This window comes from Lynx canadensis, chromosome A3 (assembly GCF_007474595.2).
Source record: "Lynx canadensis isolate LIC74 chromosome A3, mLynCan4.pri.v2, whole genome shotgun sequence".
Lineage (NCBI taxonomy): Eukaryota > Metazoa > Chordata > Mammalia > Carnivora > Felidae > Lynx > Lynx canadensis.
Genome location: NC_044305.1, coordinates 86,750,376 through 86,763,703, shown reverse-complemented (window position 1 = coordinate 86,763,703; position 13,328 = coordinate 86,750,376). Strand labels below are relative to the sequence as shown.

Genomic DNA, 13,328 nt, shown 5'->3' with positions numbered 1-13,328 from the left:
GTATTTACTTATAGGTACTTGTTGAATTTAGAAAACAGATTTTTGGGATTTCTCGTTGCTTTATTATTTTTCTAGCTAGAAAGAGTAGTAAAAGGGCATGTTAGCTTTGGTTTAGTTTGAGACACAGACCAACAGCAGAGATGAAAAAGATGAGGAGACTGGAAAATAATGGCAATAGTATTGGTGGTAGATTTGGAGAGTTTTCATTTGAAGAGTTGTAGTTCATTGGTAGGATGAAAATGAACAGTGAACATGGAATGGCCGGAAGATTAGGGTTTATAAATGGACTCTTCTGTTAGGCAAAATTTTTCTTTGTGAGAACTGATTAGGAAAATAAGTAAAGTTCTAATTTACTGATTGTTCCTTTTAATCTGTCTTAGGGTTTTCATGATGGTTAGCTTGCTTTCAAATATCTAGACTGGAAGGTCTTAACCTGTGGCCTCTCAAAAGCTCTATAAATCTCTGTATACAAAATTTTGTGTTTGTTTTCATTTTGGTATGGAGTATCTTTGTAAGTTTTATCCTATTTTCAGAGTAGTCACAGGACCATAAAAGGATTAAAGAAGGATTAAAGAACCCTGATCTAGATCTTTGCTGCTTCTTCCTTAGAGAATCCTTTCAGAAATAAGTAAGACTTAAATATATTTCAAGGCTAACATATCCTGAAACTTAACTTTAAGAAGAAAAAATTTTCTAACATTTTAACAGATTCAAACAGCTATTTTATTAAATGCTTTGATTTTGGTTGAAGTAGCTTCTGTGAAAACATGGGGATTTTAGTTTGGGATTAGATAAAGATTGTTTAACAATCAGTGATTTTCAGTTAAATGACATTCAAATTTTAATAATTTCATGACTTTAATCATGTATCAGTAATTTCTTTTTGTTAAATATGTTGGTATAATAATTATAGTCTAGATTTTCTTATGATTAACCATAATTATTGATGTGTGTGTGTGTGTGTGTGTGTATATATATATATTTTTTTTTTTTGGTAAGTCCTTTCTTTATAACTTATAGATGATAATTTTAATTTGAGGTAACATATAATGTTTAAGTTTTAGGCTACCCAAGGAGTTAGTGTTCCTAAATTTAAAAGAACCATTCTCAGTTGGTAGCATCATTTCCTTTTTCTGTTAAAGGAGATATATATATTGAAAGGTTCTCGTCGTGATAGTCAGGTATTCCCTGTGGAAATCCTACAACAGTGCTCAGTTTATAGATGGTGTGCAGTAAGTGGTGGCCTATTAGAATATTAGTATAAAAGATATAGTACTTTTGTGCCCTAATTTATACAGTTTATATTCCTTGAGTTTAGAGTAGTTTAACAAATTTTGCTATAGAAGTGAATCAGCTACCAAATTAAATGCATGTGTACCATACCGATAATTTAATATAAGTATTTTTTTCATATTGAGAAGTGACTTGCATTAGTTTTCCCTTTCACCACCACCTCTTTGTCATTTTGACTCTAAACACTTAATAAATCACTTCTAAATTGATCGAAATGTGCTTATGTATACTTTAATATAAAATTATATTGCATGGCTTTCTGACTTGGGTTTTTGTTGTGAAAGTGCCTGTTTTGTTCATGTGTCCTGAGAGAACAAGCATTGTGACATACCTGGCTAACTTAAAAGCAGATTGCCTGTGAAGCACAATTTGAGTCCAATTTTTTGAGGTATGGAGTTTTAGCTATCATGGCTGGGTTTTTTTACTCAATCTCAAATAATAGGGCTCTGGTTATTTTGCAGAGTATCTCTGAAGAATGGACAGAATTGCCCTGGCTAACTACAAGCTACGGTTCACAGTGGATAAATGTTGGCGTGCTTTTTTACTTTCTGACTTTTTAAAATTTTGCTTTTATATCTTGTAGTTTCCAATCAATCTTATATGATTGCTATTTTAAAATTCAGTATAAAATCTTTTCTTATATAGTTTAAAACTAAAGTGTGTGTCTACTGTTTTTCTTCAATGATTTAGCATTTCTGAAAACATCAAGTTCTCAAAATTTACCCATAGTCCAAAAGGGGGGTGTCAATTGATCTGAGAAAATGAAGTAATTTAATTAATTTAGGAAATATACAGCTTTTCATTCTTTCAGTTTCCAGTTTTATATTTTAATTTTTTAATGATTAGGTAGTATGTGGTATCAAATAGAAAATTATAAATTGCATGGTTAAAGAAAGCCATTCATCTTATGTGCCTGTGAACCCTATAAATGGTTAAGCAATTTCATACGAATAGCTGCTTTTACCATGCTTAAGATTTGAAAGTTTAAAAACTTTTTGAAGTGGGAGGCAGTTTTTGTACAGTATATACATATATGTTTAAGTAGTTATTGATTTGCATGTTTATAAAGCCTCATTTGCTAATACATGATAAATGTTATAGAATAAAAAGGTGAATATGCATTAAAGGTTCATTTTAATGAAGATGAAACATAAAAATGAGTTGTGTATGACATTCTCACTTGATACACAGAGGAGAGTGTAAACCTAAACTTCTGATTATTTCTGATTTCAGAGATGCCAGAGTGGTAAAAGACATGGCAACAGGGAAGTCTAAAGGATATGGCTTTGTCTCCTTTTTCAACAAATGGGTGAGCTCAATTAAAAAGTGCATGTGCAGTCCTTTAAGAGTAAAGAATAAAAGTACTCATTTTGTTTTAATGATTTTATTTCATCTGCCATTTGCTCATTTCACTGATAATTAATGCCTTCACAAGAGGGTATCTTTTTTCCTGTTTGGTCATTTATTAAGCATTTTTAGCACCTGATGTATGCCAAGTACTGATAAAATGTTTTCAGAATGTAGAAAGTAGAGATGTTTAAATTATCAGCCAAAGGTAGATATTGAAAATCTCATTTACTTAGTTAATTCATTATCTCCCTGTTTTGTATTCTCATGATAATTTAAAAGTAACTAATAACGTTTTCTGTGTTTGCTTCGTATATATGAATATGTATAGCTTTTGATTATTATAAATTGTTTTTTATATATTTATTTTACTCATTTCTCTTAGTTGTAGTAATTTTCCATTGGTTCTTGTGGGGTTTTTTTTTTGTTTGTTTTTTATGAATTTCTAAAATATAAAATTCTGTTATCTGCAAATACATACAATTTTATCTTTAAAAAGTAACTCATTAGGGCACCTGGCTGGCTCAGTCAGGAAAGCATATGACTTTTGATCTCAGGGTCGTGAGTTCGAGCCCCACATTGAATACAGAGATTACTAAATAAATAAATAAATAAATAAATAAATAAATAAATAAAATGCTCCAGTTGGTGGGAACTTTTAAAAAATTATATATTAATGTACTTGAAAATGTCTTCTCATTTCTTTCATTTAACAATCATTTACTGAGCACCAATTTGCATGCACTTGAAATTTTCAGGTTTTGTGGAAAAGGAAGGATAGTGCAGTTTGTCAAATGAGAGGCAAGGGTAGGGTAAAGGGAAACCCTTTAGTGTGACGGCTGGAAGAAATCTTTGACATATCCTACATCCTACATACAATGTAATCATGTGCTGTTGTTTTTAAAAATAATACACACACACACACACACACACCATGGAAATCTTTCCGTAACCAGTAATTATAGAACAATATAAAGAAGCTCTATAATTACTAATTATGGAAAGATTTCCCTGGTAAATTAGATGAAAAGTCTCATTTGTGTTAAAAAAAAACAAAACAAAACATGCATTTGTTGGGTATCTGTTCTAGCAGGGATAAACAAAAAACTTGCTGCAGAGTTTCCTATTTGGAGGTAGGAAGTAAGAGGCAAGTGGAGGGCAGAGTGGGAAGCTTCTCACATTATACTGTTTGAATATTGAACATTGTAAATAGATTAAATTCAAATAAATGATTTACCTATTTTAGTGTAATAACTCAAGATTCAAAATAGTTAAATGCCAGAGATATCACACTTCAGAAATACAGGGGTGAATCGTGGGAGAATATATGCACTGGAATATATGCTAAGATTTCATTAATTTTAGATCTTAGTGTGTTGCTTTTATGTTACAACTGTTATTCCAAAGATAAATAACAGAAACACTACTTTCTGTATAAGAACGCCTTAGGGAGTTAAAAAACAAAAAAAGGATGTCTTAGAAAATGAGCAAGCAGGGGCTCCTGGCTGGCTCAGTCTGGAGCATGTGACTCTTAATCTCATGCAAGCTTAAGTGAGTTCGAGCCCAATGTTGGGCATAGAGTTTACTTAGAAAAAGTTTGAAGAAAATGAACCATTAAGAGTTTTTGATAGGGGCGCATGAGTGGCTCAGTCTATTAAACGTTCAACTTCAGCTCAGGTCTTGATCTCACGGTTCGTGGGTTCGAGCCCCGCGTTGGGCTCTGTGTTGACAGCTCAGAGCCTGGAGCCTGCTTCGGATTCTGTCTTCGTCTCTCACTGCCCCTCCCCTGCTTGCACTCTGTCTCTTTCTCTCTCAAAAATAAAAAACCTTAAAAAAAATAAAAGTTTTTGATAGTATGCAATGTATTTTAGAAATATTTTTCTTTAATAAACGAGTTATATGAAATAGATACTATATCATTTCTTAATGGCTTCCGGTCAGGTTTATGACCATGTTACTGTACCAGTTTCTTCTGGGTTTTAAAAAATACATCTGTTTGCAGTTATGCCAAATATTGTCAAACTTTCTAGTTACTCTGTCTGCTTACAGTGGAACTAATGTCTGGTTATTCCTCACAATGAATTCTTACTATCCAGATATTTTCTATAACAGCTTGCAACCATTTTGCCCAGAATTTATTTTCTAAATCAGAAATCTGCCTTAACAATGTTTACATGGCTTGCAAGTTTGGGTAAGAGAATGTAGAATGTACTGCAATTGTATCTCAGCTATTCATAGTAACATCATATTTTGGGATATGTTCAAATGTGTTATGCAGTGTAGCTGTCATCTTCCTTTCATGAAGTGAAAATGTCTTCTAAGAAAGTAGGTAAACCTGTGAAGAAAGTGAGTAAGCCTGAGAGGTCAGGGAAAACCCATGTATTAGAAGATAACTTGAAAATGGTAAAGCAGGGGCGCCTGGGTGGCTCAGTCGGTTAGGCGTCCAACTTCAGCTCAGGTCACGATCTCACAGTCCGTGAGTTCGAGCCCCGCGTCAGGCTCTGGGCTGATGGCTCAGAGCCTGGAGCCTGCTTCCGATTCTGTGTCTCCCTCTCTCTCTGCCCCTCCCCCGTTCATGCTCTGTCTCTCTCTGTCTCAAAAATAAATAAACGTTAAAAAAAATAAAAAAAAAAAAAGAAAGAAAATGGTAAAGCATATTGAGAGGTAAAAAGATAAAAGTTCTGCCATATGCATATGTTACCTACCAAATTTAAGAAGTTTTTTATGTAAGATGAGAAATAACCAAGAGGTTGTTGGTTGTCGAAAGCTTTAACTGTTTTTGTTGTGAATTTTTTTGTTAACGTTTATTTATTTTTGAGAGACAGGGAACAGAGCTTGAGGACGGGAGGAGGAGCAGAGAGAGGGAGCACAGAATCCGAAGCAGGCTCCAGGCTCTGAGCTGTCTGTACAGAGCCCAACGTGGGGCCGAACTATGAACTGCGAGATCATGACCTGGGCTGACGTCGGATGCTTAACCAACTGAGCCACCCAGGCGCCCCCCCTCAAAAGCTTTACTGTTAATCATAGCATCATATTTAGGAAAGGTAGAAAAATACTTGATACCATGGGTTGATAGCCACAATTAGTATTAGTTCCTTGGAGGATTGATATATAGGATTTGTAATATTTTGTGCTATTTTGGGGAATAGGTTGGGGGCTTTGGTGGACTAGGAACTAATTTTTCCATTTGCAGATTAGGCATATAAACCCCTACTATGTAAAAAATCACTAATCATATTTAAAATAAAAGAGAGTCAGAATATCTATATATGGCCTCTGGAGTCAGCCAGATGGATTTGTATCCTAATAGCCATCCTATGTGTATGTTAATTTTGAGGAAATAATTTAATTTCCTAAATAGTATTTTCAGCTTCTGTAAAATTTGTGTTATGTGAGTGGCAGTGCTCTGGTGTTGTGAAGTGCCACAGCCCTAATTGCAGTTACCCCCCACTCCTTTGCCTCTCTTCTTATGTTGATGTGTTTTAGGGACAATTGCCAATACCAATGGAATGTAGCTTTTCTGCCTACTCCGAAGTAACTAAATACTGCTAAAGAAAAATTGAGTCCACTGGTTTTACTTCTAATTTAACACTTAACACATTTTAAGTGAGTGCATGGTACTATCTTTGTAAACCTGTTCTTTAGTTTGACTTCCCATTGTTTGCTGTCTCTTCCTGTCCCCTCAAATATTCCTTCCCCTTCTCCATCATCACCCAAGCTGACGACTTTATGTTTCACTGAAAAAATAGAAACTATCATACAGGAATTCCCTCAGCTTTCAACCACCAAACCTACATAGAATTCATCCACCTTCCTTTTCCTCTATTACAGTAGAAGACATGTCCTTCCTGTAAAAGGCCAAATCCCTCACAGTTGGGATCCTGCCTCTCTTGCCTTTTCAGGGACCTTGTTTCTATGCTTATTCTTTTGTTTTCCTACTATAGCTTTATTGAAGTATAAGTCACATACCATAAAATCTACTTGTTTAATGTGTATAATTCAGTGGTTTTTAGAATATTCACAAAATTATGCAACTATCACAATTTTAGAATATTTTCAGTACCCCAAAAAGAAACCGTCACTGTCCTTTTCCCTCTATGCTCTCACTTCCTCAGCCCTGAACAACATTTTTTTTTTTTTTAAGTTTGTTTATTTTGAGAGCGCTAGCAGGGGAGGGGCAGAGAGAGAGGGAGAGATCCCAAGCAGGCTCTTCACTGCCAGCAGAGTCCAACACAAGACTCCCAACTCATGGACCATGAGATCATGATCAAGCCAAAATCCAGAGTCAGATGCTTAACTGACTGAGCTACCCAGGTGCCCCAGCCCTGAGCAACTATTAATCTACTTTCTATGTATATAGATTTCTCTGTTTCGAACGTTTTCTGTAAACAGAATTGTATAATATGTCCTTTGCTATACTCTTGTCCTTTGTCATCAGTCTTTCCCTTTGTTAGATCATTCCCATCGACCAGAAAACATGTTCTAGTATATATTAATCAAAACCACACTTGGGGCACCTGGCTGGTTCAGTCGGTAGAACGTGGGTCTCTTGATCTCAGGGTCATGAGTTCGAGCTCCATGTTGGGTGTGGAGCCTACTTGAAAAAAAAACAAAAAAAAAAAGATTCCATATCCCTTTCCTGCTGTGTCTCCATTTCTCTGCCGTAATTTAGAATCAAACTTCTCAAAAGATTTGTTTCCATACTGCTTTCACTTCATCTCCCATTCACAACTGTCTACACAAACACATGCACATGCCATAAAAAGTTTCTTCCTTTTCTTATGAGTAGTTTTGTTTGTTTTCTAGTGCTGCTGTATCAAAGTACCATAAGCTGAATGACTTAAAGCAACCAAAATTTACTTTCTCAAAAGTTTTGGAGGTAGCAGTCCAAAACCAATGCTGTTGTCATGGCTGTGCTCCCTTTTAAGACTCTGTGGAAGAACATTCTCTTCTTAGTTTCTGACAGTTGCCAGCAATCCTTAGTATCCTTGGCTTGTAAATACATAAGTCCAGCCTCTGCCTTTGTCTTCACATGGCCCTTTTAAGTTTATTTTGAGAGAGAGCATCCAAGCGAGAGGCAGAGAGAGAGTGAGAGAATCCCCAAGCGGGACTCAATCCCATGAGATCATGACCTGAGCCAAAATCCAGAGTCAGATGCTTACTGACTGAGCCACCCAGGCACACTAAGCATTTTTTTTTTAAGTTTATTTATTTATTTTGAGAAAGAGAATCACAAGCAGGCTCCTGTTATCAGCATGGAGCCTGATGTGGGGCTCAAACTACAAACCATGAGATCTTGACCTGAGCCGAAACCAAGAGTCAGATGCTTAACCAACTGAACCACCCAGATGCCCCTGTCTTCTCCTCTTCTGTTTTTAAATTTTTTTAAATGTTTGTTTATTTCAGAGAGAGGGGGAAAAAAACAGGAGTGGGGGAGGGGCAGAGAGAGAGAGGAGAGAGAGAGAGAGAGAGGGAGACACGGAATCCAAAGGAGGCCCCAGGCTCTGAGCTGTCAGTACAGAGTCCAATGTGGGGCTTGAGTTCACGAGCCATTAGATCATAACCTGAGCTGAAATTGGATGCTTAACCGACTGAGCCACTCAGGCACTCTTCTCCTCTTCTTATAAGGACATCAGTCATACTGTATTTAGGACCCACCCTGATCCAGGATGATCTCACTTAACTAATTCGTCTGCAAAGACCCTATTTCCAATTTTGATCACCTTCACAGTTGGGGGAGCAGATGGTAGTTAGGACTTTATATCAATTAAAGGGACACAGTTCAACTCACAACAGTAAGCATTTCATGAATTGCAAACTGGTAAGTGTGGTAAACAATGTGTGTTTCTTTTTAAGAATATGCATTTCCTTTTCATGTATCTCAAGAATAGCCTTTAGCCTTGAATCTGTTTCTTCTTTCATGGTAGATTAAGCCTACTTTTGACATAACAGATAAGAATTGCACCCCAGTTACTTTTCAGTCCACTGTAAGCTGGCTTTTGTTCTCATTCTGTACCAACAGTACTCTTTCCAGGTTTACTGCTAGATTTCTATGTCTTTGGCTCTGTGACAGTACACTTTTGTGAGTTTCTTCCTTTCATCACTGGGAACTTCTTAATCACCTTAGCTAGTAATTTTTCCTTTACCTAGTTTTCAGATTTTGTTGTTTCTCAGGGCTCTGTCCCAGGATGCCTTCTTTTTTCTTTCTGGTCTTTCTTCATGACTCTGAATTTCATATCTCCAGTTCAGCAGTTTACTTTTTTGTGCACCATGCTTACTAACAAATAGTTTTAATTTAGATGTCCTACATCTCAAACATAATGTGTCCTTTTTTTTTTTTTTTAAGTTTATTTTGAGAGAAACCGTCAGGGGAAGGGCAAAGACAGGAGACAGAGGATCAGAAGCTGGCTCCCTCCACCCTGACAGCAGGGAGCCTGATGCAGGCTCACCATTCACAAACCTGTGAGATCGTGACCTGAGCCTGCCTAAGTTGGATGCTTAACTGAGCTACCCTGGTGCCCCATCAAACTTAATGTGTCTTAAATGGAGCTCTTTGTTTCTTCCTCAAACTGTTTTCCTCCTCCCTCCTAGGTTTCTTATTTCAGTAAATGCTAGCTAACACTGTCCTCCCTACTGCCTATGCAGGAACATAGGTTATCTTTGATTCCTCCCCTTTTACTTACTGAGCATCACCACAATTCTGTTGAGTCTTCCTGTAGATATATGCACTGCTACTGCACTAATCCTAGTCACCAGCTTTTTTTTTTTTGCTGTAGGTATTGAGTTAGTTTCAGAGTGTCTTTTTCCTATTACTACCTATATCTGTAAACCATTCTCTTCCTAGTGCTAAGAATGGCCTTGTTAAAACATGAATCAGATCATGACAGTCTCCTACTTAAAATCTTTTAATATTTTCCTCTGGTACCTGTTTTTGCTCACTAGATTCCACTAAAACTAGTTGCCTTTAACATGCCTTTTTATTCCAAACATACCAAACTGTTTCCTGCTATAACATACTTTGCAGTGCTTTTCCCTCCACCAGGGCTTTCTTCCCTGACGTTTTGACTTGGCTAGCTCCTGTTCCTCTCAATTTCAGTGTAAATGTTATATTTCAGAGAGACCTTCCCTAATCATGCTGTCTAAAGTAGATCCCAAAGCCCATATTCTCTATCCCATCCTTTTGCCTCTGTCATGGCATTTACCACAATTTGTGATAATTTAATTTGTGGCCCCACAAGAATGTCTGCTCTGAGGCAGCAGAGACCACGTCTGTCTCATTAACCAGCGAATCCCTAGCACTTAATCTGATGCCTACCTAGAACATGGTAGATGTTCAGTGTTTACTTGTTAGATGAATGAGAAATGAAATACTGTCATTAACAAGCTTGTTGGATTGTGTAAAGTGAGATTTTCATCCACAGTCTGAGTTATTAAATGAACTTTATAAGGGGCTTTGAACTTTTTTAGGGAATTAACATTCCCAGAGTCTGATATCCAAATAAAAGAAAGATAATTTAAAAGCACCATTACATTTTAAGAAACCTGTCATATATGTGTATTTTTAAAATTTACTTATTTAAATGCAAGTTAGTTAACTATTGTGTATTTTATAAATAAAGCATTTTCATTCAGAAAACCATTGTGAAAACAGCTGAATTTTCTCTACTGCTTGTAGTCACTCAACATCAATTAATAGTGGCTTCTTTGTCATTTCTAATGTGCGGAACAGGATGCCGAAAATGCCATTCAGCAGATGGGTGGCCAGTGGCTTGGTGGAAGACAAATCAGAACTAACTGGGCAACCCGAAAGCCTCCAGCTCCAAAGAGTACATATGAGTGTAGGTGTATTGGAGAAGAAAAGGAAATGTGGAATTTTGGAGGAAAATACGCTAGATTTTAAATGTTAGAGCTGTTCCTGGAGACTTATTGCAGAAATAGATGAGAAGCAAATCAAGACTACTGTCCAAAATGTACTTAGTTTTCATTTTTGTGATTTTAAATAATAAATGATATTATTTCTAATGTCAAGTCTCCTATTAAAGAGAGAATATTGAGTAATTTTTTTTAGATAATCTTGGGCGGGGGGATTAATCCTCAAGCAAATGTAGTATGTATTCTATAAGCATTTTGGTCAGGGTAAAATTTACCACTACAGTAGTGTAGTCAATGTTACTTTTCTCTTTCTGAACATTTCATTTCATGAGTTTAAAATACTAAACTTTTCCCTCCCCAGCAAACACCAAACAGCTGTCGTATGATGAAGTTGTAAATCAGTCTAGTCCAAGCAACTGTACTGTATACTGTGGAGGTGTCACTTCTGGACTGACAGGTATGGGAGGTTTACTTGTGTGGCATCTTGAGGTTAATGTTTTTACTGAAAAGCTTAATATCTGTATAGGATTTTATAACTTAGTGTGGTTTGTTTTTGTTTTTGTCTAATAGAACAACTAATGCGTCAGACTTTTTCACCATTTGGACAAATAATGGAAATTCGAGTCTTTCCAGATAAAGGATATTCATTTGTTCGGTATGGGTGGTTTATTCGAAAAAAAAAATTTTCTCCCAAAAAATGTTTGAATATTTAACTTAGTAGTTTTCTTAAAAATTACCTTGGTTAGAGAAGTAGAAATTTCTCCAGCATTTAGCAGTATTTGCCACTGTTTTTTAATTGGTTCCCTCCCTGTTACAAGGCCAATAAAACATTATCTATTAAGAAGTTTCTCCAAAACTATAAGACTTTTGAAAAAAATATAGCAAAGAAAATAAACAATCGTATTGATTCTTTTGTATGAACTACCTGTTTCTTGTCAAGCTCAGTTTGATTTTTAAAAATAGACTTTATTCATAAGTAAACAGTTAATATTGGTGATTCTTAGTATTATTTCCAATAGGTTCAATTCACATGAAAGTGCAGCACATGCAATCGTTTCTGTTAATGGAACTACCATTGAAGGCCATGTTGTGAAATGCTATTGGGGCAAAGAAACTCTTGACATGATAAATCCTGTGCAACAGGTGAGAGGGTTCTTGACTTTTCACAGTAATTGCTGGGCTAACAATAGGTTATTTTAAAATGAAATTGTTGGAGGGATGCCTGGGGCCGAGTCGGTTAAGCGGCTTACTCTTGATTTTGGCTCAGGTCATGATCTCACAGTTCGTGAGATCAAGCCCCAAGATGGGCTCTGTGCTGCATTCCAGAGCCTACTTGGGATTTTCTCTCTCCCTCTCTCTCTGCCCCTCCCCAGCTCATGTACGTGCTCTCACATGCTTGCTCGCTCTCTCAAAAAATTTTTTTAAAAATGAAATTGTTGATAGTCCTTGTTTCTAGCTAAAGTGATTATCTGTAAGGGCTCTTGTTACATGTATTATAGTTCTAGAGTGGTAGTTTACCTGGCAGGGTATTCAGTTTTTTCTTAACACTTGGTAGATCTATTCACATACTATTTGGAGAACTCACAAGCATGTTTGACTTAGTTGAAACAAAACCTATAAACATATTTAGAGCTTTGGCATTTTCTTCTAGATTTTTGCTGCTTTTGTTTTTCCAGGCAGCTTTAGTGGTTTCAAATGTAATCCCATAAAAATTTCTATGAGGAAACTGTAAATGGAGCACCAAGACAAGAGTAGGAAAATCCTAAACTATGTACGTTTCTTAGGTAAACTGAATATAGGAATAAGTAATTTTTAAATCTTCCCTATCTAGTTTACAAAACATTTAAACATTATACTGGGTGTTTAATATTTATTACTAGGGCCTTACCTGCTACCTTACAGAATGTGCCATTCAGAGCATCATGTAGAGTTACAGCACTATAACTTCACTTCTTTTTCTTTTTTAGCATTCATTTTATAAGCTTTTGTTTATCCTTTATTTTTTTCTTTTTTAAGTGTTTTTGAGAGAGAGGGCACGTGCATTCGAGTTGGGGGAGGGACAGAGAGCGGGAGACAAGATCTTAAGCGGGCTAACCCCTTAGAGCCCAATGTGGGGCTCGAATTCACAAGATCATGATCTGAACCAATGTTGGATGGTTAACCGATTGAGTCACCCAGGTGCCCGTCCTTTCATTTTAATTGTAATGATGGCCCTATGTATAATGGCTATATATTTGTGGTATATTAGGACTGTATGTGTACATACAACTTCAAATAATACTAAATTACCTGTTAAAATTTTAATAGCAGAATCAGATTGGATATCCACAAGCTTATGGCCAGTGGGGCCAGTGGTATGGAAATGCACAACAAATTGGCCAGTATATGCCTAATGGTTGGCAAGTACCTGCATATGGAATGTATGGCCAGGCGTGGAATCAACAGGGATTTAAGTAAGCATACCTGCTCTTTTCCTTTATCATTAGCCTTTGAAAAAGTCAAGAACTAAGGAAGAGATTTTAAGTAATTAGTAAGTAATGTGGTCCTCAGTCTAAAGCAAGGACTTAGTTTAGAGTGGTTTTTAATTTATAGTTTTAAGTGTATTTCTTTAAAAATTTGTCTGGAAATGTGCTGCCTTGAGGTATAACCAGTGTTATAAGATTTTTGGTAATGCTTGATAATGAATCAACTAATATTTAAGAAAATGAGAGCTTAATATTTACTAAGCTTTTTATGTGACTAAAGATCATATAGCCATTCTTGGATACAGTTATTTTGATGCTAGTTGTTTTATTCATTATGCCTTTATTTTTGTG

General features: G+C 36.0%; 1 protein-coding gene across 1 annotated transcript in view; it reads left to right on the top strand.

The window, feature by feature from the left end:
- The window catches only part of TIA1 (TIA1 cytotoxic granule associated RNA binding protein), a 33,502-nt gene that overhangs the window by 16,557 nt on the left and 3,617 nt on the right, over positions 1 to 13,328 (top strand). The window contains 6 exon segments of the mRNA XM_030310780.1: positions 2,527 to 2,602; positions 10,370 to 10,478; positions 10,874 to 10,969; positions 11,083 to 11,167; positions 11,532 to 11,655; positions 12,820 to 12,965. Of these exon segments, the coding sequence (XP_030166640.1) occupies positions 2,527 to 2,602; positions 10,370 to 10,478; positions 10,874 to 10,969; positions 11,083 to 11,167; positions 11,532 to 11,655; positions 12,820 to 12,965 (636 nt within the window).